The 26382-nt window shown below is 32.1% G+C and overlaps 3 protein-coding genes across 4 annotated transcripts; all 3 read right to left on the bottom strand.

Annotated features, from left to right (window-relative positions):
• Positions 1–2646: 2646 nt before the first annotated feature.
• Positions 2647–9178, bottom strand: LOC120251542 (mitogen-activated protein kinase 8-like). Of its 2 annotated transcripts, XM_039260097.1 has the most exons (11): positions 8855–9178; positions 8706–8781; positions 7276–7684; positions 6805–6932; positions 6667–6726; positions 5691–5840; positions 5452–5607; positions 5071–5282; positions 4870–4971; positions 3531–3706; positions 2647–3454 (listed from the first exon to the last, which is right to left on the bottom strand). In XM_039260097.1, the coding sequence occupies exons 2-11, from the start codon at positions 8727–8729 to the stop codon at positions 3033–3035; spliced, it is 1839 nt and encodes a 612-aa protein (XP_039116031.1). In that variant the 5' UTR covers positions 8730–8781; positions 8855–9178; the 3' UTR covers positions 2647–3032. The 2 variants fall into 2 exon arrangements, with proteins under 2 accessions (XP_039116031.1, XP_039116030.1); XM_039260096.1 differs by having other exon boundaries at positions 8706–9178.
• Positions 9179–17243: 8065 nt separating this feature from the next.
• Positions 17244–17800, bottom strand: LOC120251544 (transcription factor bHLH148-like). The gene has a single exon (XM_039260099.1). It carries the CDS (start codon positions 17689–17691, stop codon positions 17245–17247), a length of 447 nt encoding a protein of 148 aa, XP_039116033.1. The 5' UTR covers positions 17692–17800; the 3' UTR covers position 17244.
• A 597-nt stretch (positions 17801–18397) lies between these two features.
• Positions 18398–23189, bottom strand: LOC120251543 (solanesyl-diphosphate synthase 2, chloroplastic). The gene is made up of 6 exons (XM_039260098.1): positions 22747–23189; positions 22509–22639; positions 20627–20754; positions 20438–20541; positions 19213–19340; positions 18398–19127 (listed from the first exon to the last, which is right to left on the bottom strand). The coding sequence occupies exons 1-6, from the start codon at positions 22913–22915 to the stop codon at positions 18579–18581; spliced, it is 1209 nt and encodes a 402-aa protein (XP_039116032.1). The 5' UTR covers positions 22916–23189; the 3' UTR covers positions 18398–18578.
• Between the last annotated feature and the right edge of the window lie 3193 nt (positions 23190–26382).

Raw genomic sequence — 26382 nt, 5'->3', positions numbered from 1 at the left:
ATTAAACGGATAGGTTCATGTTTAAGGCAAACGAATGGTCTCTAACGCCTAACTCAACTCTCAAATCTGCTTTCACACTTAAACGTTTTTCAACTACTAAATAAATTAATCTAAAAATAAACACATATCATTTAATGTGTGTGTTCTTAGTGTTCCTTGAGGAAACCTCCTTTGACTTCAAAACCGTAAGCTCATGACTTTATATGAACTTGTCCGGATTTCCTTGCTGGCACTACAACAACTTAATTAATGCCTTGTTTTTTACCTCCATCTCAACCTCATCATCTACAACTCACACAATATTCACACACACATTCTCAAGCTCCACAAGCACAACCATGGCTTCTTCTACTACTACTACTACTACTCTCTTCTTCATCTTCATTCTCTGTATTCATTCATCAATGGCTGCAATTGAGCTCAGAGGAAGAAACAATGGTAAATGCATAACATTTTAGCTCAAATTTTTCTCTGTCTAATAACCATCATGGCGCACTAAATTAGGATTTTGGAGTTTTGTTTGCTCTAGACGATGCTGAAGTTGACGCAGCAGCTCATTGTCTGGCCAAGCAAGTAAGTTTCCATTTCCATTTCAACTCCTCTCTTCTTGTTATTAAATTATTTGTGGTATAGATAAATAATATTTAATAAAGTACATGGCTAATTTTGACACCTCTATTGTCTTCTGAAATTTAATTCAGGCACATAAAAGTAGCAGTGGAATGATAAGAAATGTTGATTTGCATGAAGTGCCATCAGGGCCAAACCCTGTTACTAACTATGTCATGTTCACAGTCAATGATGGGAAGAACAGCAGAGAAACAAGTCCCTGATGGAGTTTCAATGCCCTTTTCTATTAATGAAAAAAAAAAAAAAAAGAAGTTAAATAAATGCCTAACAATCAATTTCTACTTCCTTCATACTCATGTTCACGGTTTCTTGCAATTCCTAGCTCACTAAATCTCTATTGGCTGTATGAGTAATTTCTTCAGAAAAACCTTATACATGAAAAATGGAAACTTAATTACTAAAAAACCTAAAGGAAGCTTCTGACCATCACCGAATGCGACATTTTCATCATTATTTTTTTCATTCATCCTCACTATATGACAACAGTATTACAAGATCAAATTCAGATTGTAAAAAAAATGACAGAGATAGGCACAAGATACCATAACATGAATTTGTTATGAAATGCTCTTTTCTGTAGACATACATCCATAACTACTGGAATAGGGATTAAAGTTGAAGTTATTAAAAACTGATAAAAAGAATTAGAAATGCAAAAGTGAACAAGTACGAAGTCTACTTAAACAAAACTTTGGAATGGATTCATTTGTTTGTCTGACTACTCAAACAAGTGAAGCAAATTAACTACACTTGACTGTCTTTAAGATCGTCAATGCAAAATCTTAGTTGTCATACACACAGGAAAATATAGTCCCCAGTTTCAAATTCAAACTTCAACTATATATGCAATATCAGGATTGATACAAAATTTTCATTCCTTTTATCGACATGGCCAAGGTTAGAGCAGGTTATTAATCAATTTGAAAAAAGGATTTAACAAGCAAGAACAACCATCTTATGTGTTTAAATGCTACTTGTTATCTTTCTAAACTGAGACTGGCCAAAGAGGGTAGGTGATAAATGACAGATATTTTGTAAGTGCATTCCCCAAACATATTTATATATGAACAATGATTTATATCATACTGAAGAAATAGCCTCAGTCAAACCCAAACAGTATTGAACACACTTACCTCAAAAGGAAAAGAAATTTGAGGTTGCAGGAGAGCATGAAGTCATTCTTGAATAAGCATTTCCCTTGAGATTGTATCAAATGTCTCCAAAGAAAGCACAATTGCTTAGTGAACAAAAGTATAAAAACAGCAAGCTAAACATATCTGCTGTATAATTAATTAAATCCTATTAAAGACTCTAGGCATGACTTTTATTATATGCTATCATCAACCAAAAAAATAATAATAACAGAAAAGAAAAATACAAGACATGGTCGTCCAGGTAAGTATAATAGATTTAGATAACATAAAACAGCATAAGTATTTCAATTACATATCTGGGGGAAAGCGGGCAATATTCAATAGATTTGAGAAAACCACAACATAATAGAACGCTACAGAAATTTAAAAAAAATAACTAGACAGCCAAAAACTCCTTTTAATTCATTCTAAGCAAATAATCCATAACAAACTACCACCAGATCATAAGTGATCATATAAAAAATTTAGTAACAACAACCTTGACAACACAACAAAAAGCTACCTCTTAGATATTGGTGAATCACTAGATGGAGATCTAATAATCAACAGCCCACTGCATAAGAGAAGAAACTACTATAACAGTGGAGAATGCAAAGCATAAGTCTTTATGAGGCTTACATTATAACATTATTGTTTCCTCTTTATCATCAATAGGCCTGGTTCTCCAAAGCTGCTCCATCATCATAGTCGTCTTTCTTCCCTGCAATAGCCCTTGTCTTCCTCGAAAGTAAAGGGGAGCAGACTTACCTTATTGCATCTGATTCACCTCCATTTTCTTCAATGCTCCGGCAACAACAAAGGCTCAAACTCATCATCAGAAACAACACCTTCAATGGACTACAGAATATAACATTACTCCAAATTAAGTTTTTCTTGTTCATGTAAGAATTTTGAAAACAGGCATCACCATCATAGAATAGAAGGCACCGTCATAATTGGAACATATGTTCTACTATTTGTATAATATATAAAAGTTTTACAATGAGAGCTCACTATTCATGCCTCATAGTGCATTCTCTACATCTCACTTTGGCATGGTTTCTTTGCAGTAGCTGCGTGAATGACTTCCGCCAGTGACCATTCAATCCCCACACTCACATTTTGATTACCCGTTTGCTAGGCAAATGTAGGATCCAAAGTTTATGTTCTTCCCTTCATTTTTCCCTTAACAGCAGCACAATCATCTTTCCCAGCATATTGTATCGCTTTTGTAACACTGAGAAACAACAGCCCATTATCAATCAGTGCTCAATACAATCTTGACATGCCAAATTGCACAGGACCAATCTTTCTGTGAGCACCAGCTGCTGCTGCAGCGGCAGCAGCGGCAATCCCGCTAAATGGTGATTTTGTCTGCAGTAGGTTTCCTTCAATTGGATCAGCTCTAGTCACCCCTGCAAGATAGAAAGGCGAAGGTCTTATGTCAACAGCCGTTTCTTGTGCCACTTTTCCAGCCAGGCAATGGTGAGATGGTTTTTGCTGCTGTAGAAATTCCCTTTCAACTTCCATTTTATCAGCCTTGTTGGTGTTCCTGTGGCAACTGTATGCAGGACGCATTGTGGGGTGGGGAGGAAGTGTGGCATCCCTAATCAATCTTCTTGGGTCATAAGCGTCCTTCATACTGCTACAGTCATATGGCATTACAGGTCCAGTAGCTTTCCCTGACTTAGCTGAAAGCCAAAACACCATGTCAGCTCTGAGAGCAAAAATGTGACAATAGAAATATGATGATTGTTGAGAATATACCAATTGGAATCCCTGGGTGTGCTGGAAACACCATACTGGTTGATGGATTTCTGGGTAACCTTTCTGCATCTCTAGAGTTCTTAGTTATTAGTTCATTTGAGATTTGTCTCTCTCTACCAGAAGCCAAATTATGTTCTTCCCTCGGAGGAATTGTAGTGGAATGAACCACAGTAGATCTACATCAGATACAAGAAGTTAGATGCTTGAATGTGATGCATACAAACACCCAAAGGTAGAAAAATTCTGCTTTGGCCATAGGCCCTGGAGTGTCCCCACAAACTCTAATGTAGAAAATGAACAATTGACAGGCAATAAATGAAATATTCACCAAAAATGAAGTTATTAAAATGTCTAGTTGCAAATGAAATATCAATCAAGCTGAAATAATCCAAGAAATATAGCTTTATCCATCAGATAATGAAGTCAATTCTATTTTCAACTTATTTACTGAAAATTAACCAAATATGCACCATAAAGGAAGAAGCTAATAACATATTAATTGTATGAAACACGTAACCATATGAAGTTCTAGACAAAGCACACAGCACAGGAACACCTACGAAAAACAAAAAAGTTAGTTAATTAGCCTTTCAGGCAAGAAGATCCAAGCAGGTCCTCTCCAGAATCTTCATTCCTTTATTTGCTTATGAAAATACCATTAACCCATCAATCAAGCAAGCAAGCAAACAAAAAAGAAAAAACAATAAGCAAAAGCAAGCAAACAAACAAACAAACTTGCACAATTTCCTTGCCATATAAAATGATGTAAATTTTTCAATCACATAACAAAAAAAATCATTAATCAACAACCATCTAACATGCACTTAAGCATGAGATCATCATCACCGACATAATTGACAACTTGTGAGAAAATAGATGTTACACACCAAAATCAATCATTCAGATATAGTGGTATTTTGAGATATGCAATAAGGTTATCAGACAATGACTTTGCATTTAAGAAGAAAAAGAAGACGACACTGCAATAAGACTAGAATTTACTTTTTTTTTTATTCTTGAAAGATGATTTCATGTCAAGAGTTGCCACTACTCACACTCCCAGAAATATGCCATCACCCGTGATCCAAACTTTCACCACTTGTGAATGGTTCTAACGGGAACTCAGCTACCAATAGACCACTTGATCATTGGTTATATTACATTTCCTTGTTCAAGTAAGTTTGAATATCATTGTTGAAGTTATCCATCCAATGCAGAGTTGAATTAGTTTTACTATGGCAATCATGAAATATTTGACAATTTTTCCAATTTAACCAAAGGAGGAGATTAAGCATTATTGATGGTTGAATAGAGAGACAAAAAAAAACAGATGAGTTACCTAGGAAGAGAAACATGCTTCCTCTCTAATGGAACTACTGTTCCACTTTTACCACCATTTTCTTCCAGGTGCGCAAATTGCCTCCTGAATTGATCCACTGCACTGCATGATATGAGGAATACGTATAAGTACTTAACATTAGAAGACTTGATAAAAACACTCAACATAAAGGATATGCCAATTAAGTAGCTATATAAAAACCTGGGATACAAGAAATTAGTCCTCTCTGTTCCATTAGTGTAATCTTTAAGCAACTGGGGACGGTATTCCAAAATCTCACGGAAAATTAACTCCCTTATGTCTTCCTTTGTCACTCTTCGCCGTTCAAACTCAAACTCCAGCTTTGTAATTGGGTGGCATGATGGCTCTCTCTCCACTTTAGCCAGACCTTTAAAATAAGGATCAGCTAATGCCTGAAACACCAGAAAGGGCCGAAGCAACTTTACCTCTTAATGAAATATCATTATTAATAAACTCAACACATGCTTCATCAAGTATATGATAATAATGTAGTAATAATAATAATAACAACAACAATAATGCAAGAATGAAAGAACATGATTTTTGTCAAGTGTAGCGTACTTCCTCGGCAGTTGGCCTATCCTTTGGATCAAATGCTAAAAGCCTTTCCAGAAGTTTGATTGCCAATGGATCAGCATTTGGAAATTTCTGTGAAAATGGTATGAGCTGCTTTCTCCGCATGTTGCTCAAGTACCTTCTGGCTTTCTCATTTCGAACCTAACATCAAGCGAAAAGAATAATATAAAAACCTATTTTCAAATTTTCTTTAGCAAACATAGATGTTTCAATAATGAACATACCCGTGAAATAGTGTCCAATGAAGGAGTGCCAAGAAGGTCAGTCATCAAATCCAGCTGATGGACAACATTTTTACCCGGAAATAAAGGCTTTCCAGTCAAGACCTCCGCAAATATGCAGCCTATACTCCAGATGTCAATAGCAGGAGTATACTGCACCACAGAAAAAAAAAAACCCACCTATTGTCAAACTTACCACATTCAGGGAAAAATTATACATAAAAAAAATTGTTAATAAAACCCTCACAACAGATTAAACACAAGTACCTGTAAGGAAATGAAATTTCAGCTTGCAGGAGAGTTCAAAATCCTTCCTGAACAAGCATTTTTTAAATTACTAAAAGTAACAGTGTCCTCATTTTATCAAATGCCCTCCGAAGCAAAGACAACTACTTAACAAACAAAACTATTAAAAGTAATAACATAACAAAGGTATAAAATGTCTGCCTGGAAAAGAAGAACTTCAATAAGAGGACAGGAGCTCTAATTTTAATGTATATAGCATTGGCTATACCAATCGGTCCAATCCTGCACCAATACTCATATTGGCGACTTCAAAAGCATTCCCTCAGTACACACAAGCACGCACCTGCACACACTCACGGGCGAGTGTGCACACACACACAAACGCAAAGAATAGCCAAAGACGCCTCCCCTACCATTCTGCTTAATTATGTAGCAGCCAACCATAAGATAGGAAATTAAAGGAATCAAGCCAAAAAAAAGTCTATGAAGCTCCACCATGTGGTTGGAAACAGTTGAATACAAATAGCTTCCTCAGAAACAGGAAGATAGAAATTAAACAGTTATGAGAAGTCAATCCAGGGACTCTCTAGAGATAAATAAAGTGGGTATCATTCAAATGTATGAAGATTAGATGCCAAGCTTATCATGATATCCCACCAAGCTCCAACTAGTTAATTTGTACTTGTTAATTGATTGAACAGCAAGATGAATTTACATCAAAATAAGTGCATACCTTAGAAAAAAAAGATCCACATAGCTCTGGTGCTCTATACCATCTTGTTGCAACATAATCCTGCAAGATCCACTAGTGCATCAGTAAACAGAACCATGCCAAAAAAGTAAATGTTTTTTATTCATCTTCTCAACTTACAGTCCAAAATATTGTTGTCGGGGTGTCACTGAATGAAACTCTTGCTAACCCAAAGTCGCAAATTTTTAGCTTGCAGTTCGCATTAGCAAGTATGTTTTTTGGTTTTAGGTCTCGATGGTATACATTGGCTGCAATTGACAAAGATCCAATATTAACAGATGCTAATCAATAACAGAGAATAACAACACCAACAACAACAACTGAAATTAAAACCCAAGTGTAGAAGGAAGTATGCATTAACTTCTCCTGTTTAAGTTTCAGTTAGATAACTACCGAAGAATATCAAGCCTGAAATTGTTGTCAATGCGATTTAAAAAAAAAAAAAGAGGGAATGCCTAACATAAGCAGGGATCAGTAAGCCGCATGCAGATAATTAGAGTATGAGGACATACTCCGACCACAAAGAGTTGAATATGTAGGCACACAGCATGCACACAACCTACGTGCAAAAAATAAGAAAAAGTTAAGCACCTGTATGGATATATTTTAGCGCCCGGAGCAACTGATAAAGAAAAAACCGGTAATGTTCACCAGTCAAGTCATCATTAGCCTTAATGACTTGGTGCAGATCAGATTCCATGAGCTCAAATACGACAAAAATATCTTTAAAATCTCGTCTTGATGGGGGTAACATGATGTGCTTGATCTCCACGATGTCAGGATGTCTTAAAAGCCTGAGAAGCTTAATCTCACGGAGAATCCTAGCAGCATCAGATATGTGCTCAAATATATCATGTATCTTCTTGATCGCCACCTTTTCTCCAGTCTGTGTATCAATAGCTGAGCACACGACACCATAGCTTCCCTTCCCAATGACCTCCTGAATTTTGTATCTATTAGCATCCCCATACTCAGTGAAGAAATCCTTTTCTGGCGCATTCTGACAAAGGACAATAATATGCATTCAGTCATATCACCAACCAAGGTGTAAAGCATCAAACAACAAGAGAGCATCTCTCTGTTTACCAGATAAGACTACAGGTTTTAGATAACAATTTGACAATCTCTAAAAAATTGCAACACCAGCAGTAAAAACTTCCATTTAATATGGATTTTGCAGGAAAATTGCATGATTCATATCAAACACATAAACTCATTATGAAAGGTCTTAAAATGTCTGGGCAACTAAAAATAAATGAACGCTCAGCAGGGAAAAAACCCATTATGCACTAAAACCAGAAAGCTAAGCCTGAAAAAGAACATTTCAGAGTCAATTTAATTTTCTTCTCCTTATCCACAACAACAACAACAACAACAACAAGCTCTCATTCCCGAAATCAGTGGGCTTATTGAGTCTCTGTCAAGCAGGCATCTGTCACATCAACTCTCAGTCATAGCAAGTTGAATTTCGTTGCAGCAACAGTTAGTTCATTCATTCATGCATTGATTCATTATGCCACATCCAGTTATACAGTATTCACTAACTCAACACCTGATTAACTCTAACAAACAATCTGTCACTCTCACATAAATAAGGGCAAGTTAATAGAAATTTTGATGGAGAATTACATGTAAAATTAAGCTAACACCAAATCATCTCACTAAACCAAAAATAGAAGAAGAACATCAAGAGTTATAAACTTATGATATATCATCCCGTTTGTGGACAGACAGGATCTTGATCCCAAAAGCAAAATGCTTTTCAGCCTTTTCTCCGAGTAAACAACTTCGTCCAAAATTGGTAAGTCAAAAGCAATCTAGATCACAAGCAACAGAAATCAAAGCAAAACAAAACAAAAATATCCGACGGAAAACTATATTTTTTTCAAAAACCATCGATCTTGCAGTGAAAGAGATCATAAAACAACCAATTAAAACTCCCAAAGTTCACAAATCATCTGGAATTCCGAATCACATAAAACTACACAAAAGAAAGTTCATAGCCAGTAGGAATTCAAGACCTTCTTCTTCTGATCTTGCTGCATCTTTCCCCCCAGATCCAAACACAAAAAGCTCCGAATTCTTCCAACTCCTCACCTAATCACCACACCCTCACTCAAAATCTCAAACCTCGGATGAAAAACCCCAATAAATTACCACGAAAACAAACCAGACGCGATCGTCGCAGTAGAAATCAGCCGCATTTGCCCCACCTGCCCCTGCTCCGGATCAACAGCACGCAGTCTCGCCCTCTCGTCTCCGTAAAACATAGAGATCGGACCACAACCCTCATGCACTCCCAGGTCTGCCAATCACTCAACCAAACCTTAGCCTTCACCTCCCTCGCTACCACGACCATAGAAAGCTCACCAATTCCGCCACCACCGCCAACCCTCACCTCCACCACCACCAGCGAAGGAGATCAAACTGGATCCAAACCCTAACCTTCGATCGAATTCGGAAGAGAAAGAAGAGCAATGAACGGTCTTGGAGATCACGAACGTTGGGCCGTATTTAAGGGGGGTTTCTAGAAAAGAGCATCGTATATACGACAGTGGCAGTATATAGTAAATTTGAGGACTTTAGAGGGTGAAATCGACCCCCCATTTTATCCGTTGGATGCTTTTGCGTGTGGGTCCCGCGATCCAACCGACCGGAGGATGCCGGGCAGTCAAGCATCCGCATCGTACGGTCACTTGAACACGTGTCGTTGTTGGTTGCAAATCTCAAATCACACGTGTACATCAGATTTTTTTTTACATTTGGCCATATAACATTTTATTACATTTTACCCGTCTATTTGGATGCTGCAATGAATCCTCTCAAAAAATTCATTACTTATATAAAAATATTTCGCTATTTAGTCGTCTAACATCTTTATTTATTTCTCTAAAGAAAATAGCCGGAATAATTATTCTATTGAGAAAAAATTACAATTTTACTCATATTGTCATAAGATAGGGTTTTTTTCTCAAATCTCATAGCTTCTTTCTCACGTGTTAGCAATCTCTCTCTCCCCAAAAAATAATCAATCCATTTAATTAACTTAAAATATTTAATTAAAAAAACTACAATATTGAAATATTATACCAATAAAAAAATGAATTTTCAATTAAACTATTCAATTATATTATTAAAATAAATAATCAGAAATACATTAAAAATTAAAATCATTTAAATAATTTTTATATAAAAATCACTTCATTCCCCATTATCGTACTTTTTAGCTTCCGAAAAAATTATCTTACCAACCAAATAAAGTTTTCATCCTCATTTTTCTCTTCATTCCTCTCATTTTCATTTCTATTCTATTCTCTTCATTTTTATCCCATTCCTTCATCCACAAGGCCGGAGCTAGGGATGGCCAAAGAAGGGCACATGGCCCCATGGTTTTTGTTTTTGTTTTTTTAATAATATATATCAAATTAATGGCTATAATATATAAACTAATATTTTAAAAAAAATCTATGTGAAGTTTTATTGTTTAGTTGTTTAATATTTTACAAATTAATTTATATATATATATATATATATTGGTAAGAGTCTATTGTTTTGTTTTATGAGTTGTTTTTTTTTTTACAAATTAGTATATATAGGCTAAAAATATTATAATTTAAAAAAAAATTATAAAACTTTATAGTTTAACCTTTTGACATTTAATAAATTGTTATATAGTAACAATTTTTTTTTATAAAATTTACTGTTCCACGACATGGTTTTCTAAAAATTAGTACATATATGCTATTTAAAAAAGAGTATAGTTTTAGAAAAATATTTATAAAAATCCAATATTTCCCTCATTCATTTTTTACTTGCCCCCTAAAAAAAATTTTGGCCCCCCTAAAAAAAACTTCTGGCTCCACCCGGGAACTCATCCAAACGGCCCTAATTTATAGTGTATATATAAATATATATAATTATACTGATTTTAATTTTTTTTGACTAAAAAGTGATACATCTGCTCTTCTGCTGGTTTTTTTGGTCCCGTAGTATAACTATAATGTGTTTCAATTTTTGTTTTCTATATTTTCTTACTTTTTTTGTGTTGTTCTATTTATGTTATTGTATTTTTCATCTTATATTTCAATAAATGTAGTTTACTTTTAAAAAAGTATATAGTTATTTATCACCCGGAGCTTCGACTATGAAAATAATGTAATGTGTCTACAATTTTATCAAAAACTTATATACATATAAAAATATTTCAAAAATTTACATATATACGTTTCCTAATAAAAAAATTATATTTACATTATCCCATTAAAAAAAATTATGTTTATCCCATGAAATTTATTTTTTTAAATCTCAGTATTATTGAAAATTTATATAATATTTTAAACTAAAATATTTAAAATATCCATATATTCATTTTTATTCATCTTGGCTTTATTCTCATAATTATTTTACAAATGCCACTCTTGCAAACGAAAATGGTAATTATATTTCTCTCAAAAAATTTGACTCTATACCAGCAAAATGGTTGAAGGTTAGTAAGTTATCTATATTTATTAAAATTAATAAATTTATTTGAATGCCTTCTAAAATCGAAAGAACCCTAGTAAAAAATATATAAAGTAATATTTAAATTTGTTAAGAATGATTAAAATTTAAGATTGTCATTGATAATATGGCATATGTTTCATTATATTTATATTTCATAAATTTATATTAAATATTTTTAAAATAAAAAGACTAATAAAGATCAAACTTACATTTAAAATTATAAGAAATAAATAATTAACCTTGGCATAAATATTTGGAAGAATAATATGCTTACAGTTAATCTAACAAATAAATAAATAAATAAAAGCGTTGAATGCCATGAAGTTGGCCTATGTTTTGGTCAATTGTTTACAGACTAAAATATAACCTTAGTTAGATTGTTTCATTGTCGTTTTGCAAGAAAAATTTTATATTTCAAACGGCACATCATAAATACAAATTCCGAGACATTCATATGAATTTTTTTTTTATTAATTTATAATTTTTATATAAAAAAAATATTCACGGAAAAATACATATGTTTTATAAACATTAGGCATCTTGGTAACTCCTCTCATTTTGTAAATTAACAACCAAAAAAAATAAAATAATGTGTATATATATACTACAATCTATTGAAATAGATTATGCATGTGAAAGAATATTGTATATTGCTAATAAACAAATGCTATTCAAATGCCATTTTTTTAAAAAAAAATCCTTAAATAGTTATCAAAATTTTAAAATATTAGACTATAAAAATAATGAAAGGGATGTTCATAAATATAAAGGAGAAAAAGAACTTGGAGATACCAAAAAGGGAACTACATTGTGTGTATATTTATATATATATATATATATTGCCAATATGATTCTAACTCATGATTTTGATTTGTTTTCAACAAAATAAAGAGTAGTATCAAACAAAGAGAAGCATTGAATGCATCAATTTGTCATTTGGATGGTTCTTGCATTGATTTTAATCATGTGGCCTGCCCTTGAGGGCAATCTAATTACATGAATAATGACATAAAATGTTTGTTTTCTTCTAGGAAAATGTTTCTAAGTCCATGCCTTGTATCTAGTCTTTCTTTAATGTATTAATGCAATAGTTATATTAAAAAAAATGAAAGAATGGATAGTGAGAGTTGGAAAGCAAATGAAAGGGAAATAAATAATTGAAGAAAAAGGTCCACTACTTAGAATAATGAGAGAATGGTATGAATGGGCAATATAGTGGCCATTAATGGACTTTGAAAGGTCCAAAAGAGGTTTGATTTGATTCAATGGTGAAAGCATAGATAACCACTCAACATCCAAGAAAGACATCACCTTCAATTGCCAACTCATTCTCTGAATGTAGGATAAGATCATGTCAATCCATTGGTATGTGTCTCTTCAATTAAAGAAAGAGCATGTATATATAATCTTAATCTAAAGAAAACTAATTAGATTGTTTTTTATTTAAAAAAATTAAACTGAAAAGAATTTGACTTGGTTTTTATTTTGATTTTTTTTTTTGACAAATATATACAAATCACGTGTTAAGAAATGGTACATGTGAGAAGTTGAGCTCTATAATATTTGTACCTTCCACTTACATAAGATGTCTCACAAATGTCCTAAGTAAAGAAACCCTTACTAATAAATTAAATATATGTAAAATATAAGTGCAGACAGAAAAATAAACTAGGATAAAAATATCTTATTTACGAATGGTGTTAATATATTTAGGTAAAAAATGAAATAAATAAATAAATAAATCAGGGGAATAACATTCAATCATCCAAGTGAACATAAGAATTTGGTAATTAAAAAAGTTATAATTATATCACAATTAATCTATTAAAAAAAGAAATTTGGGGCTGTGCTTTTTTAATTAATAATGCAAATTTTAAATGATATAAACAAGTTTTAGGAGACGTGTCAAATATAATTTTTTTTATAATTTTTAAAAGGTTAAACATCTGCGGACGTTCGTAGAGCGTCCGCATATGATGTACAGTAACTTTAATAGGATTGGACGACCGTGATTGATTCAGTTACTGTGCTGAGATTGATTGGATGGTTCAGATTAAAATACTATGCATCCCACTTTTTACTGTGTTTATAAATAATGCATAGTATTACTGTTCATAGAACGGTGTACAGCCGTTGGATTGAAATTCAACGACCCATATCAACGTTCACAAATTACGAATCTGTGAACGTTGGCAGAGAATGCATCCTCTTTTTAAAAATATTCGATTTAATTCAATTCAGACTTTTAATATTATGAATTGAAACCAACCAAAACCAAATAAAAAATATATATTTGATTTATAGTTGGTTTATTGAAGCTTGCTTTTTATCATGTCAATTAATAAATGGGAGAATAAAGAAAGGCCGATCCTTAAATCAAAATCTACAATACAGACAAAGCTAAAGTCATTTTTTTTAATTATTTTCAACAACAAAAGCAAACCACTTTCAATATTTATGATTTGATTAAGAATGTGTATTTTTCGTTCTAGGGAAGACGAGCATAGAAAGAACCACCACATGAAAATAATTTAAGAGAAAAGATGTTTAATATATATATATATATGATAAAATGTAAATTGCATACCTTCTGTGGACGTCTGTTAGAGAAAGCAGATATTGAGGGAGAAGGATTTAGTGGATTTTGAGGCGTGTAGGAACACTGTATTTTAGAAATTTATCGCCCTCAAATCTGCACCAGGTTTTGCAACAATTCTTTCATGATACAACACCAAAATTAAACTTTGCAGAAAAGTAATAATTTTCTATGAGAACCTTTCAGTATTTATAAAGGATGAAGAGTTGTGAACTAACAGTTGAATTTGTCGGTTAGAGAAAACAACTGATAAAACATCTTTTCATTATAAATAAATAAATAAATAAATAATTTAATTCAACTCAAGTGCCCTAGATTAAATAAATAAATATAATATTATAATATATATATATATATATATTAGAGGGCCCATTTATATTTTTTTTGAATCCAATTATTTGATTTTTTTATTATCATGTATTATATAAACATATATTTATTCTTCTCTTTATTTGATGTGAGACTAAACTATTCATAATTATTTACACATGCTACACTAATAACATCCTGAGAAGAAAAAAAAATGAAAAAAATAAAAGATAAATATATAACAAAGAGGAGAGTGTAACAATTACATAAACCATATTGACACTATTGTACATATGTGGGTGGGTGAAAGAGCATCGGTATTTGTTATTTTTTTTAAAGGATATAAATCAGTTTCGAAGATAAAAATCACTTGGTTATTGTTTGAATTAACAATCTAAAATTGTAGACAAATATCAATGCATTATTTACCACATTTTTTTATTACTAATAAGATGTTATTATTGTTCAAAAGCTCATGCGTTATTCATGTCATGAACCATTCAATTTTAATTCAACGACGGATTTGTAAATTTTGGTAGATGTGAACTTTGGTAGATTTGTTTATTTACAGAGGTTCATAAATGATTGGTCTCATATATATATACATATCAGAAAATTACTCAAAAGTCCTTGATAATTTTTATTTTTTAATTCTATTTAATCCGTCTGACTTTTCTCATTATATTTTAGTCATTATTTTATGAAATTATTACATGTTCCTAATAACTTAAGGGTTAAGGTGTTAACTTTTCATTATTACCTGTGCTCAGGCCAGACTGTGCCAAGTTGTTCATCCCGTATATATTATTAATACACACCAAAAGGAAAAGAGAAAGGGCAACAAAGTAATTTACTAAGTTGACAGGGTTAGCATAGTTTTATCCTTAAAAATATATATATATATCCAAATAAAATAAGAAAAAAAAAACCCCTCTAACGATGCCGACAAACTTACCGGACTTATTGGAAAAGTGCAAATATTTCACGGACTTTCCTACATCTTCTCACACACACATGTATTAAGATTTATTAAAATTATGTGGCTCCCAATGTGCCTCATAAGATAAGTATTCATTGTGTATTTCAATCCATTGGTTTGATCCCAAATGTTGATAATGGCCCTTAGTTTTAGTTTGGACATGTATTTTGTATGTACGTTTGGTGATGTTTATCACATGACATGTGTAATACGACCAAATGTTAAAAATTTTATCCATTTATTATTATTTATTTAAAAATAAAAATATTATAATTATTTTGATGAAAAAATAAAAAAAATACAAAAATATAAAATAAGTTGAGATATAACCAGCAATAATGATTAAAAATATTTACATAAACACCAAAAAAAGAGATAACAAACTAAGTAGAAATTTTACAATAAATGACATTATTCATTCTAGATCACTCTAAAATTGTGGATTGAGTAGGTCATTCATCCAAATGTTTTTTGCAAAATGACATCGAAAACTTAAAATGGATATTGAAGCCAAAAATAGAAGATAATAGAAAATGGATCTTTTGTATTTGGATGTCTATAAAATTATACAAAATTCATATTTTTTATTAAATAATAACTAGTAAAAATCTTTAAAAAAAAGGAGGGGTTTTTTAAAATATAATTACATCATTACTTGAGTATATTTCTTGCTCTTCAATTTTAATGATGTGATTATTACTTGAAGTTTTTCTGAAGTTAACAACTTTGATTGAAAAGCTTTAAAATCAAGTTACTCCATACTTCATTCATATTGTGAATAAAACAAAACATCTAAAAATTAAAAACTAATTAAAAATTTTAACCTAATAGTATGAACTATAGAAGAGTGTTTAGTATCATTTCTCTTTCATATATAGTTAAAATTTGCATTTTAGAGTCACACCATAAATGGTCAATATTGTAATTACTCATAATGTATATAATCAAATCATGAAATAATTAATATAGTTACTATCATGGCATGCCATAGTTTGTTATGTACACCTTCACAATAAGAGAATAATAATTCATTTTTTCTCAAGTGAAAATGAAGGGCTTAACTTTTTTATTAACACGTCTAAGATTTTGTTACTTTATTAAAGAAAAAAATAATTCTGTTTTACAATAGTTTTATTTTTTTAAAAAAAATAAATTTAATTATTGTGTATGTTTAAAAAAATACAATAATATTTTTATCATAATTATTTTACATTATCTCATGCATTATAACATTAAGAAACCAAATTATTAGAATTAGGATGGTACTCTAGTGCATTATAAGGTTAAAACTATGATCCATTTCTTTTATTTTTCTTAATAAATTTATTTGTACCAATATAATTTCTTAATTAATCTTAGTTTTAATAACTCCATACATGATCTCCTAATCTAATCAAAAGAAAAAAAAAATCTTTCAAACTCCTCTGCATTAATATAACCGTGCTCCTCTTTTAAATTCCGGTCCATCAAACATGCATTCTTTAAAATAATTGTCAAAATTTAAAATGACCAGATATGAAGTCTAATTTAGCATGTATCCTAACAAAATTAAGCTACAATCAAAAAATTTTCGAAACCCCGGCCATAATGCCCAACATAAGAGATCTAATGTTCAAATCCTATCTCATGCTTGGTGAATAGTATGATTTATGCCAGAGATGTGCATTAAAGAAAATTTTCATATACAAAGAACACACTCTACCACAACACTCTCTCACCTTTCATGCAGTGGACGAAATTGAACTCGTGTCTCAACCCATGTCAAGGAAATCTTATATAAAACCAAATTTACCAATTTTATCCAAGGGAATAAATAAGATTTATGAAAATTTTCATACAAACAGAATTAAATATTATTAAACAAGACAAAGATATGCTTAAAATTTTCCACGTAACTAATAAATCTCAAGACAACTTGCCATCTCTTATGTTTACATTAATAAGAAGCCAACATTATAAAGAGTTAATTAGAGAACAAGTACCTAAGAAAACAACTAGTAAATCAATCTTTGATAAACTTGACTAGAGAAAACAAATAACATGCACAATGAGTTACATATATAAGAACTCATATTCTCCCAAACAAAAAAAACCTAACAAATTATAATAAAATCAATAACAACAAAGCCAAAACCAAGAATCAAAGAAATTAAAAAATATATATATAGCTAGCTCACATGATCCACTTCTTCTCCAAACCATCAAGAAAGGTGGCAAGAGCTCTCATGGCACTGACCTGCCCTTCCAAAGCTTCAATGTAGTCAGCTGTCTCTTCAAACAAGGATTCCATTTCCATAGCTTCTCCTCCAGGGACCAAACTTTGCAAGACCCTAACCCTTCTCTCTATCTCCACCACTTCATCACCACCTTCTTCATGATCTTCTTTACCTACATTATTCATCATTTGGTAGTTGTTGCAACCATTCTTGTTGCTATAATCTCTTCCTTTCTTTCGAAGAAGACGACGGTGAAGAGCTCGACTCCATTGCCGTCCTTTAGATGAAGCAACAAGTCCTATCTCCGCCGCTATCTTGATTCTTCTTCCTCTCTCTATTACAGTTCTTGAGTCATTGAGATCTCTTGCTTTATTTGAGTCAAGTTTGTTTTTCTCTAGCTCCATGTTTGGAGAAGATGAAGAAGAGAAAGAGAGAGAGAGATAAGAGTTATAGAAATGTCAACTGCCAGCAAGAAATGGACCCAAAACTGAGCTTGTTTGCATGCATGCATGGCTTGGCTCATGATCATCAGCTTCTTCTTTGTTTGGCTTCAACTAGCTTCCCTTTGTGATTTATGCTCTTATATATATATATATATATATATCATTTTATGTTTATAGAGTCATAAAGTGTATATTATCAAACAGGATGATAAGTTATAGAGCCAAGCCAGAGCCAATGAAGCCAAAGCCAAGAAGGTGGGAGGAAAAGGGAAGCCAGGTGAAAGGGTAGTTGTGGTAAGCTGGTGAGCACATGCAGCCACATGCAACACTACGACGGAGTCTGCGCGTGACCATGTGCGGCGCCTACCCTTTTCACGCTGTCTCTCTTCCGCCCAACCTCTCTCTCATGTGCACATTCCTGACTGACCTGGCTTTGGTGCCCATGCTCTGCTCTTCCCTTCCATATCAAACAAACTCCTCAAACTTTGGAATATATAAATATATGTATATAGAATAAGAGGTGTCATCATTTACTGTAAAACAATGGTTGAATACTGATAAATAATTTATTTATTCAGATAAAAGCAATGTGTAAATGCTGATACAAGTACAACAATCAACAACAAACACATCAACCTTAGCATGAGTGACAAAGTGAGACTATATATGATAATTAAAAATTATGGATTTTATTATGAGAACATTTCTGTCCAGCCTACTTGTAATAAGGTGGCAAATACAATGTAACATTGTGTGTCGATAACATTTTTTTTTTATCTGTGTTTTCCTTCTACGCTTTGCTACTGTGTCGGTCGTGATACTTTAGCCTTCAACTCACAGTAACATTTCTAGGCGATCCTTTCGAGGTTGTACATCACCATTCCTTCGAGTGACGATCTGAATTTGCTTGGAGTAAGACATTGAAGATTTTGTATTGCCAAGACAGCTTTCTCTTTTGCAAGATCTCGTGCTCTGTCGATGCCCCCGCATTTATGGATGATTTCTATTGCCTTCTCCAAAGAACCATCTTCGGTGAATTCAGTGTCAATGATATCTCTCAGTTTCGGTTCTTTTTCGAGAGCAAAAATGACCGGAGCAGTCAGGTTTCCCTTCACCAGGTCACTAGCAGCAGGTTTTCCTAGTTGTTCAGCTGATTGTGTGAAGTCCAGAATGTCATCGACGATCTGGAATGATAAGCCGAGGTTCCTTCCGTATTCGTACATCTGATCACAAACGCTGCTGTTAACACCACTAAATATAGCAGCAGACTTTGTGCTCGCTGCAATTAAGGATGCCGTTTTGTAGTAGCTCTTCATCAAGTATTCTTCGAGCGTGACATCACAATCAAAAAGGCTTGATGCTTGCTTGATTTCACCACTCGCAAAATCCTTGATGACCTGTAGTGCATTCAAGTTAGTGAGAACAAAGGGGTATAATATGGGTGTCAGGAAGGGAACTGCAAGGCTTGATTCAGGTGTTTACTTGGCTGATTAGTTTTATAACTTCAATGTTTTCAAGGTTTGCTAGAAACCAGGAAGATTGTGCAAACATGAAATCTCCCGCTAGAACTGCCACCCTTGTCCCATAGAGTTGATGAATTGTTTCTTTTCCTGTGTTCATAAAAACAAATTGATGAATGGCTCGACATAAGTCCCTGTCAGGAATATACAACAGGATATAAATTTTGCTGTCGAGCCACAAGATGTAAAATACAACAGGATATAAATTTTGCTAGTACCGGATAAGAGAAATATCTCATGTCACCTTCATTGATGCAAGCAATTATCAAACCATAAAAATTTTATTCTTTCTTTTTGTTCTTATCTCCTCCTTTTTCTTGTTCCTCATTCCAAAATTTGACACCATATTATTCATGAAAAGGCTTGTGTTTCAAGCAGAAACTTTAGATATGGTCAAAGTCCAATTCCAGCCAATTAGCATTTGACTCTTCAGGATTTTATTTGATTTCATTCAGTTTGATCATTATTTTTAGTTTAATATTTTGTCGGCATTTATTTTTTCTACAAGATTAATAAGAGTTATGCACAGTTTGTGGGGTTTTCCATGATAGATCAATAGGAGTTCTGCCACCATTTTGTTTAGCTACATGTAATAGAGAATGTGCAAACCTGAATGGCATAAACTAATAGTAACTACAAGCACAACATAACACATGAACTTGACAAGAATGAATAGCATCAGAATGCGGTACGGCTCTTGCTATTAATAACAAAATAGCTTCTACCACTAGAAATATGTACTCTTGCAGATAGCCAAAACTACAACATTAACAAGGATATGCAATCAAGCAAATTGGCAAATGTCTTTAATTCTCGAGTAAATCTCAATACCAAGTTAAAACAGCATGAACCACAAGAAATACAAATCTGGTTTCTTTTATCCAAACTAATTGTTGATACAATGACATAGAAGATCTGTCAGCTCAAGAAATAGAAGCTAAGGATCCAAGTTAGCAATGGAAGCATCAAGTTTTCAATAAAAATATTAGTGGCAGGTTTGCAATCTCATAAAAATCAGTTCACCCATACATAAACTTGGATTTATTGCACCAATTATCTCCTTCTCTATTAAATAAAAACAATCTTTACTACTCAATCAATTCAACGTCAACTACTTATTTTTATTAAGAGCTTTAATAGAAAGCATAGAATAAAAAACTGAAAATTTTATTAGAAAAGCAAGATACCTCTTCGCATTCCACTATCATCAAGCACGTCATCATGTATCAAACTTGCAGTATGAATCATCTCAATGATCTCTGCTAATCGTCGATGTCGTGTAGTTAGCTCGCTGAAATTCAAATAGTGAATAAATGAACCAACCAATGTACTTTATTTTGTTTCAAATATATCTTGGGTGGAAAAAGAGAACTTACTTCAAACCCGCAATTTGAGCTGTTGACCAGGAAACTAGGAAAACTAAAGCTGGTCTCATCCTCTTTCCACCAGCACTAAATATTTGTTCTGCTGCAGATATTAAAACAGGATCTTCTGCGCCAACAATCTATTATAAGTTTGTCAGACACACAATCCATGGAATAAGCAGAAAATATACAAAAAAAAAGGAATAAGTATTTTACAAGAACAGGACATCTCAACAAAACTATTAGCATGTTGACCATCACAAAACTATTAAGGGTTAGTATCAACTTCACAATTCGCCTGTACCTTGGATGTCTTTTGGAGCACTGAAAAAAAATTTGATGCATAAAATAAGTCTGGTTCGAAAAACAAAGAAGGCAATATCTATAACTCACGGGTAATTTTAAGTCTTGACTACTTTAGACTAACCAGAATAAATTTGGACATGAAATTGATACCTTAATGTTAAGATTCTGTGATAGTTAAAATAGTTAATTCAACAGAGAAGGTGAGCCCTAAATATAACTATACAATTGATCATGGAGAATTTCGTTATTTTTACAGATTGATATATTCAGGATTTACTATGTGCAATTAGTACCAAAATTTGAAAAGGCAGCAACTCAGATAAGGTTGGATAAGGAGCCAAATGAACCCTATTTTTCATACCGGTTGTTTTATAAGAGTAAAAATGGTAAAGCAAAAACCTACTTGAAAGTTATTCAAGTTTAAGAGGTGGAAGCCACCAAGTTAGAGCATAGTGGGCGCAAAGCCGCAAAGGAAATTTTTGGGGAGATAAAATATGAATTCACATTCTCTCAAAATCATTGGTATGTTTAAGTAACAGCAGTAAGATAGATATTTATGACACGCCTTCATAACGTCCAACTTCAAATATGAGTTTTCTCCAACTTGTATTTTAAAATTGACAACAGAATGTCTCAACCTCTTTACATCTGGTGGCATTTTATTCCCCCAACCCAAACACTATAACTGTTGTAGCTTGCCAAGCTCTAGAAAGAATGAACCATTTGCACCTCAAATCAATCAAGAATTTTCAGTTCTAGGATAAAAACTAGCATATTTGAACACTCAAATCAATACATCTTTAAGATTCAAAACTAAAGGTACAATATTGAAGATAACAATTGACATTTCAACACCAAACATTAACTTCTTTCAAAGCATTGTCATGCATAGTATTCTCCACAAAAGACAGCTTTTTATAAGTAAAATTATTTGATAAAGATTGCCAGCATCCTATCCAACCACCTTATGTTCTTCAACTACACTCGTCTCAAATGATATAAGACAAAGAAGTTCAAAATCTTGTACCTACCATGATGTGATTAGTCACGATCATAGCATAACCCATCCAAAATAAGTCAGAAGAGCTACGTTCATCTTTAAGAGTAGTATTTCAATCCTACCAAACTTCTATCTATAAAAGAAATTCCACCATAAGCAAATCACGAACTATTGTGACATCAACCTTTTTTTTTTTTTTGTTTACTAAAGTGGACAACCAGGACAAGCCACACCTCAACCATTGTAAGAGGGAGTTGATCCCTCAGCCTTTCACTCGGCAAGGAAGGGAGTTACCATCCTTATATTGTAAAGGTGGTTTGTGACATCAACTCATTAGGAATTTATAGTCATTCTCTCCCAGTGTTCAAGGACCACCAGAAAATGATGTTTTCGCAAAAACCATCACTGAAACTATGTTCGACAATCATCCATCCATAATACACATGGTGTCAAAAAATTCTATACTATCTCACAAAAGCTTATGCATGGACAACAAATTCTATCTTACGTTCTTTGAAACATATGCACAAACACTTTCCCCATGACAAAACCAAACACAATGAATTAGAAATGAGAATGAAAACTCACAGATTTGAGATTATTGTTCAGAGTTCGCAAGTCATCTGCAACCACTTCCAATAAGGACAACACCGAAATGGGAATTCTCCCAGGCTCTGAAGTTTTAGTGCTAACCACAGCCCCTGAACTCCGAACATCAACTACAAGACCAAAGAGAAACAACCAAATCACTAAAACCACAAGCAAAACACACAGTCCCAACCAAACCAAAGAATCAAGTGCATAAAAATCCCAACTTTAACCAAACCTGGCTGCGTCTGCGCAGCAGAGACCCGGCATCGAACAGCTTGTCGGCGTCTGGACATCACCAACCTTTTGCAAGCCTTCAAACACCTCCAATTGGAAGAACAACTACAAAAAGCCATTTCCAATCCCCTCTGCCCAAGATCCAAGCTTGGGCTAGTCAAAGATAGCATCTTTTCCACAGAACTCAAACTAATAACCACTGCCCCGCAGTCCTTACAACAGATAACACTCAAAGAACTGCTACAACTAGTTGTAAAAAGAGCAATGGAGATTCATGTTCACTAGGAAGCAAAGACTGGAACTTGAAGCAAGTGGTTACTAAATCAGTGATTAAAGTATGATTTATACAATGGAAAAGTGGGAAAAGTTGGGGGGAAGGGAGAGGAGGCGTGGGATTTGAAGAAAGGAGAAGTTTTTCAGAGGTGGATCCATGAAGTCCACATGAGCATTTGTGAACCGGGTTCTCCTTATCATTTGAGGGGCAGGGGAGTGATGAAAAGCTTTGCCTTTGAGCGGTCTTCATCTTGCCACCTTGTATTGTAATTATTATTTTTATTTTTTATTTATGGGGTAAAAGATAAAATGGTACAAAAGTAGTTGTACCTATTTTTAATAAATATTTAAAATAATAGAATTATATATTTTTAATAAATAATGATGTTTATTAATGCTATTTAAGTTTATTTAATAAAGTAGTTTATTTATGCCATTTTTAATAAAGTAGTTTATTTAATAAATTTTTACTTCAATACATTATTTAAGTATGTATTGTAAAAAATTCTATTGGGAGGATGACTGTTTTATAACTTTGAGAGATAAGTTTAGGATGAAAAATTAAATTGATGATATAATTTAGCTTTGATTGCATGAATAAAGACTCTCTTTCAACAAAATGTTATAAAGTAAAACTATTATTAGCTTTATCTAATAATTAACTCTACTCGAAAACATGCTTGATTTATTAACCTTTAAGATGATTTAGTTTGCGGTAATGTAAAAATATTCCCATAAATTATGCAGTAATTTGAACAATCTTATTATGTTTAGAACTATAACACCAGAAATATTAATGATAATATGAAATTTTCAATGGTAAAATATTACTAAAAAAATTTAATAATCACATTATTTGTGAAACAATTGTATCTTTTGGATTACTGAATGATGAGTGATGGTAATTTGTTCTAAAATTTTTAAATGATTTTGCCCTTACAATTCAATTTTTTTTAAGAGAAGATTATCCTCAAATTTAATGAAAAGATTTAATTGCCCTCAATTTTTAATAATCATTTTATATTTAATTTTATTACTTGTTATATTCATATGTTAGTAATTATGTGTAATGACTTTTGGTTTATATTTATAATTATATTGACATGAAAAGTTTGTTGTATTTTTATTTCAAATTTGTTAAAAATGTTAGATTCACCAGTATTTTGAGAATTTTACCACTTTGATTATCATGATAGCTATTAAATATTGCTAATAATTTAAGTTCCCAAAATATAATTATTATAAGTGTTTTACATATTTTTTTTTTTTTTGACAAATGTGATAAGCGTTGATAGAAGTGTGTACACATAGGCATGAAATTGAACGCCCAACCCTTGCACCCTCACACTGTGATACAAAATTCTTACGACATTCTTATGCAAATAATATTTCATATCTCATAACTATAAAAATTTTATTACTGCAGTAAAATATTAAACCTACCAATCAAACTGTCTTTAATGTTATTCAATAAGACAAGCCTCAAATTTACAAGTAAAAAAAAGTTATAGTTATCTTTCTTTACAAAATCTCTAGCTATGATAATATCTTATCTTGCATTAATTTGAGAAAAATCCTATTAATATTTAAGTTCTCCGTGGCTATTCTTGTGAAAATGAAATTGTTGAAATTTAGGAGAAAGGACAAATAGTTTTCATTATACACCAATGAAATTAGATAAGAAGCTTTATAGAAGTGGTTTTTTTCTTTTTCTTATCATGCATTAATTTGAGAAAAAGGTGTATTTATATCTAAATTCTTCAGTGCTTATCCTTGTGAAAATGAGATTGTTGAGATTTAGGAGAAAGGACAAATAGTTCTATTAATATATGTATATATTTATTATGATATACACATATATATACATCTGTGTGTGTATGTGGTTTGGAAAGGATAATTCACTGGACAACTTTACAATAGTCCAGATAAAGTTATTTAAAAAATTAGTGAAAATAAAAAGAGAACAAATGTACAATAATGGCAATATATCTCTTTCAAACAACTGACTTGCTGTCATTCTCATGACAATCCCATTTGTTTGTGTTTACAGTTTAATTTGTCACTTTTACTCATTTAAGTTAAATGAAAAAAGAAAGAATTATAGAAGCATCAAGCTTAAATAGTTGAGTTCCATATCAAGATATTACTCCATTTAAACAAAATATTCTAAGGGAACTTTTGTGGAAATTTTAAGAGTAATATGAGACATTAGAGTTTTTACTTTATTATGAGTGCCTTATCAAAGAATTTTTTTTTTCCACGTGGGCAAGCCATTGTACTCACATACTTATTAAATACTCAAACATATTTTGGGTGGGAGGCGAACCCTTCACCTTAATTTTTTCGTATGCAAATAAACTCATTTCTATCAAGTTAATATATCAATGTTAAAAAGTTTGCATTTTACTGCATGCACACATATATATAGGAAGGTTCAATCATTAGAACGTCTTTAGATTTACATTACCAGCACAACAATGCATTCAGATCCATCAAATCACGTTTAGGCCTTGTTTGAGTTAGCTTAAAAATAAAGTGATTTTTTTTTCAAGTTGTAGAAGTACTTATTTTAAAAGTACTTTTGAGAGTAAGTGAAGTGCTTTTTAATGTTTTATGTTTGGATAAGCTAATAAAGTGGGTATTCATTGAGTTATTATTATACATTTCTATTAATAATGATAATAAAAATATTAATGATAATAATAATAATAATAACTTAATGTATTATAATTATAATTAATAATTATTATTATATAATGTGTTATGATTATAATAATAATTATTACAATAATAATAATAATTATTATTATAACGTAATGTATTAATAATAATAATTATTATTATAGTCATGTTTTTTGTTGTTTAATAAGCTAGGACTAAGGGCATTAATTTGTTTAATTATTGAGGGTAAACTGGTAATTTATAACATCCAAAAACAGCTTTTTAGAAGTGTTTTTTTCCAAAAGCACCTCTTTACCAACTTTTGAAAAAAGCTGAATTTGGGCTTTTTTAACAGCTTCTGCTTTTGCAGAAAAGCCAATACAAACATATTTTCTTCCATCCAAAAGTGCTTAACTTATAAAAAAAGTGATTTTGGACTTCTTAGAAGCCAATCCAAACAACCCCTTAAAATAGTTCATAATCAATTTTGACAAGTAAATTTTTGAGGAAGTCACTGTGTTTTGGTCAATTTTCACTTTGGTCACTATATTTTAATTTGTATCAAAGCGGTTATCAAAAATCGATTTCATTTTAACGAGCGGTCACTCTTGGTTTTTCGGCCAAATTTATCTGATGTGGCAGCCGGAGATATCACATCACAATAAATTAATCATTTCTTGACACTCAGCTGGACTGGACACAT

Source organism: Dioscorea cayenensis, chromosome 20 (genome assembly GCF_009730915.1).
Source record: "Dioscorea cayenensis subsp. rotundata cultivar TDr96_F1 chromosome 20, TDr96_F1_v2_PseudoChromosome.rev07_lg8_w22 25.fasta, whole genome shotgun sequence".
In the NCBI taxonomy this organism is placed as follows: domain Eukaryota; kingdom Viridiplantae; phylum Streptophyta; class Magnoliopsida; order Dioscoreales; family Dioscoreaceae; genus Dioscorea; species Dioscorea cayenensis.
The sequence above is the reverse complement of the archived record's forward strand: the minus strand, read 5'-3'. Positions and strand labels throughout refer to the sequence as shown.

Excerpts from the sequence above, each read along its gene's own strand:
- LOC120251542 (XM_039260096.1), bottom strand. The coding sequence starts at position 8,729 with ATGCAGCAAGATCAGAAGAAGAAG. Across the intron at positions 6,933-7,275 it reads GCTAAAATATATCCATACAG|CCAATGTATACCATCGAGAC; the intron begins GTGCTTAACTTT and ends TGTCAATTGCAG. Across the intron at positions 3,707-4,869 it reads AAGCATGTTTCTCTTCCTAG|ATCTACTGTGGTTCATTCCA; the intron begins GTAACTCATCTG and ends TATCTGATGTAG.
- LOC120251543 (XM_039260098.1), bottom strand. The coding sequence starts at position 22,915 with ATGCTATCTTTGACTAGCCCAAGCTTGGATCTTGGGCAGAGGGGATTG. Across the intron at positions 20,542-20,626 it reads GCTCAAATTGCGGGTTTGAA|CGAGCTAACTACACGACATC; the intron begins GTAAGTTCTCTT and ends TTTGAATTTCAG. Across the intron at positions 19,341-20,437 it reads TGATAGTGGAATGCGAAGAG|GAAAAGAAACAATTCATCAA; the intron begins GTATCTTGCTTT and ends TTATGAACACAG.
- LOC120251544 (XM_039260099.1), bottom strand. The coding sequence starts at position 17,691 with ATGGAGCTAGAGAAAAACAAACTTGACTCAAATAAAGCAAGAGATCTC.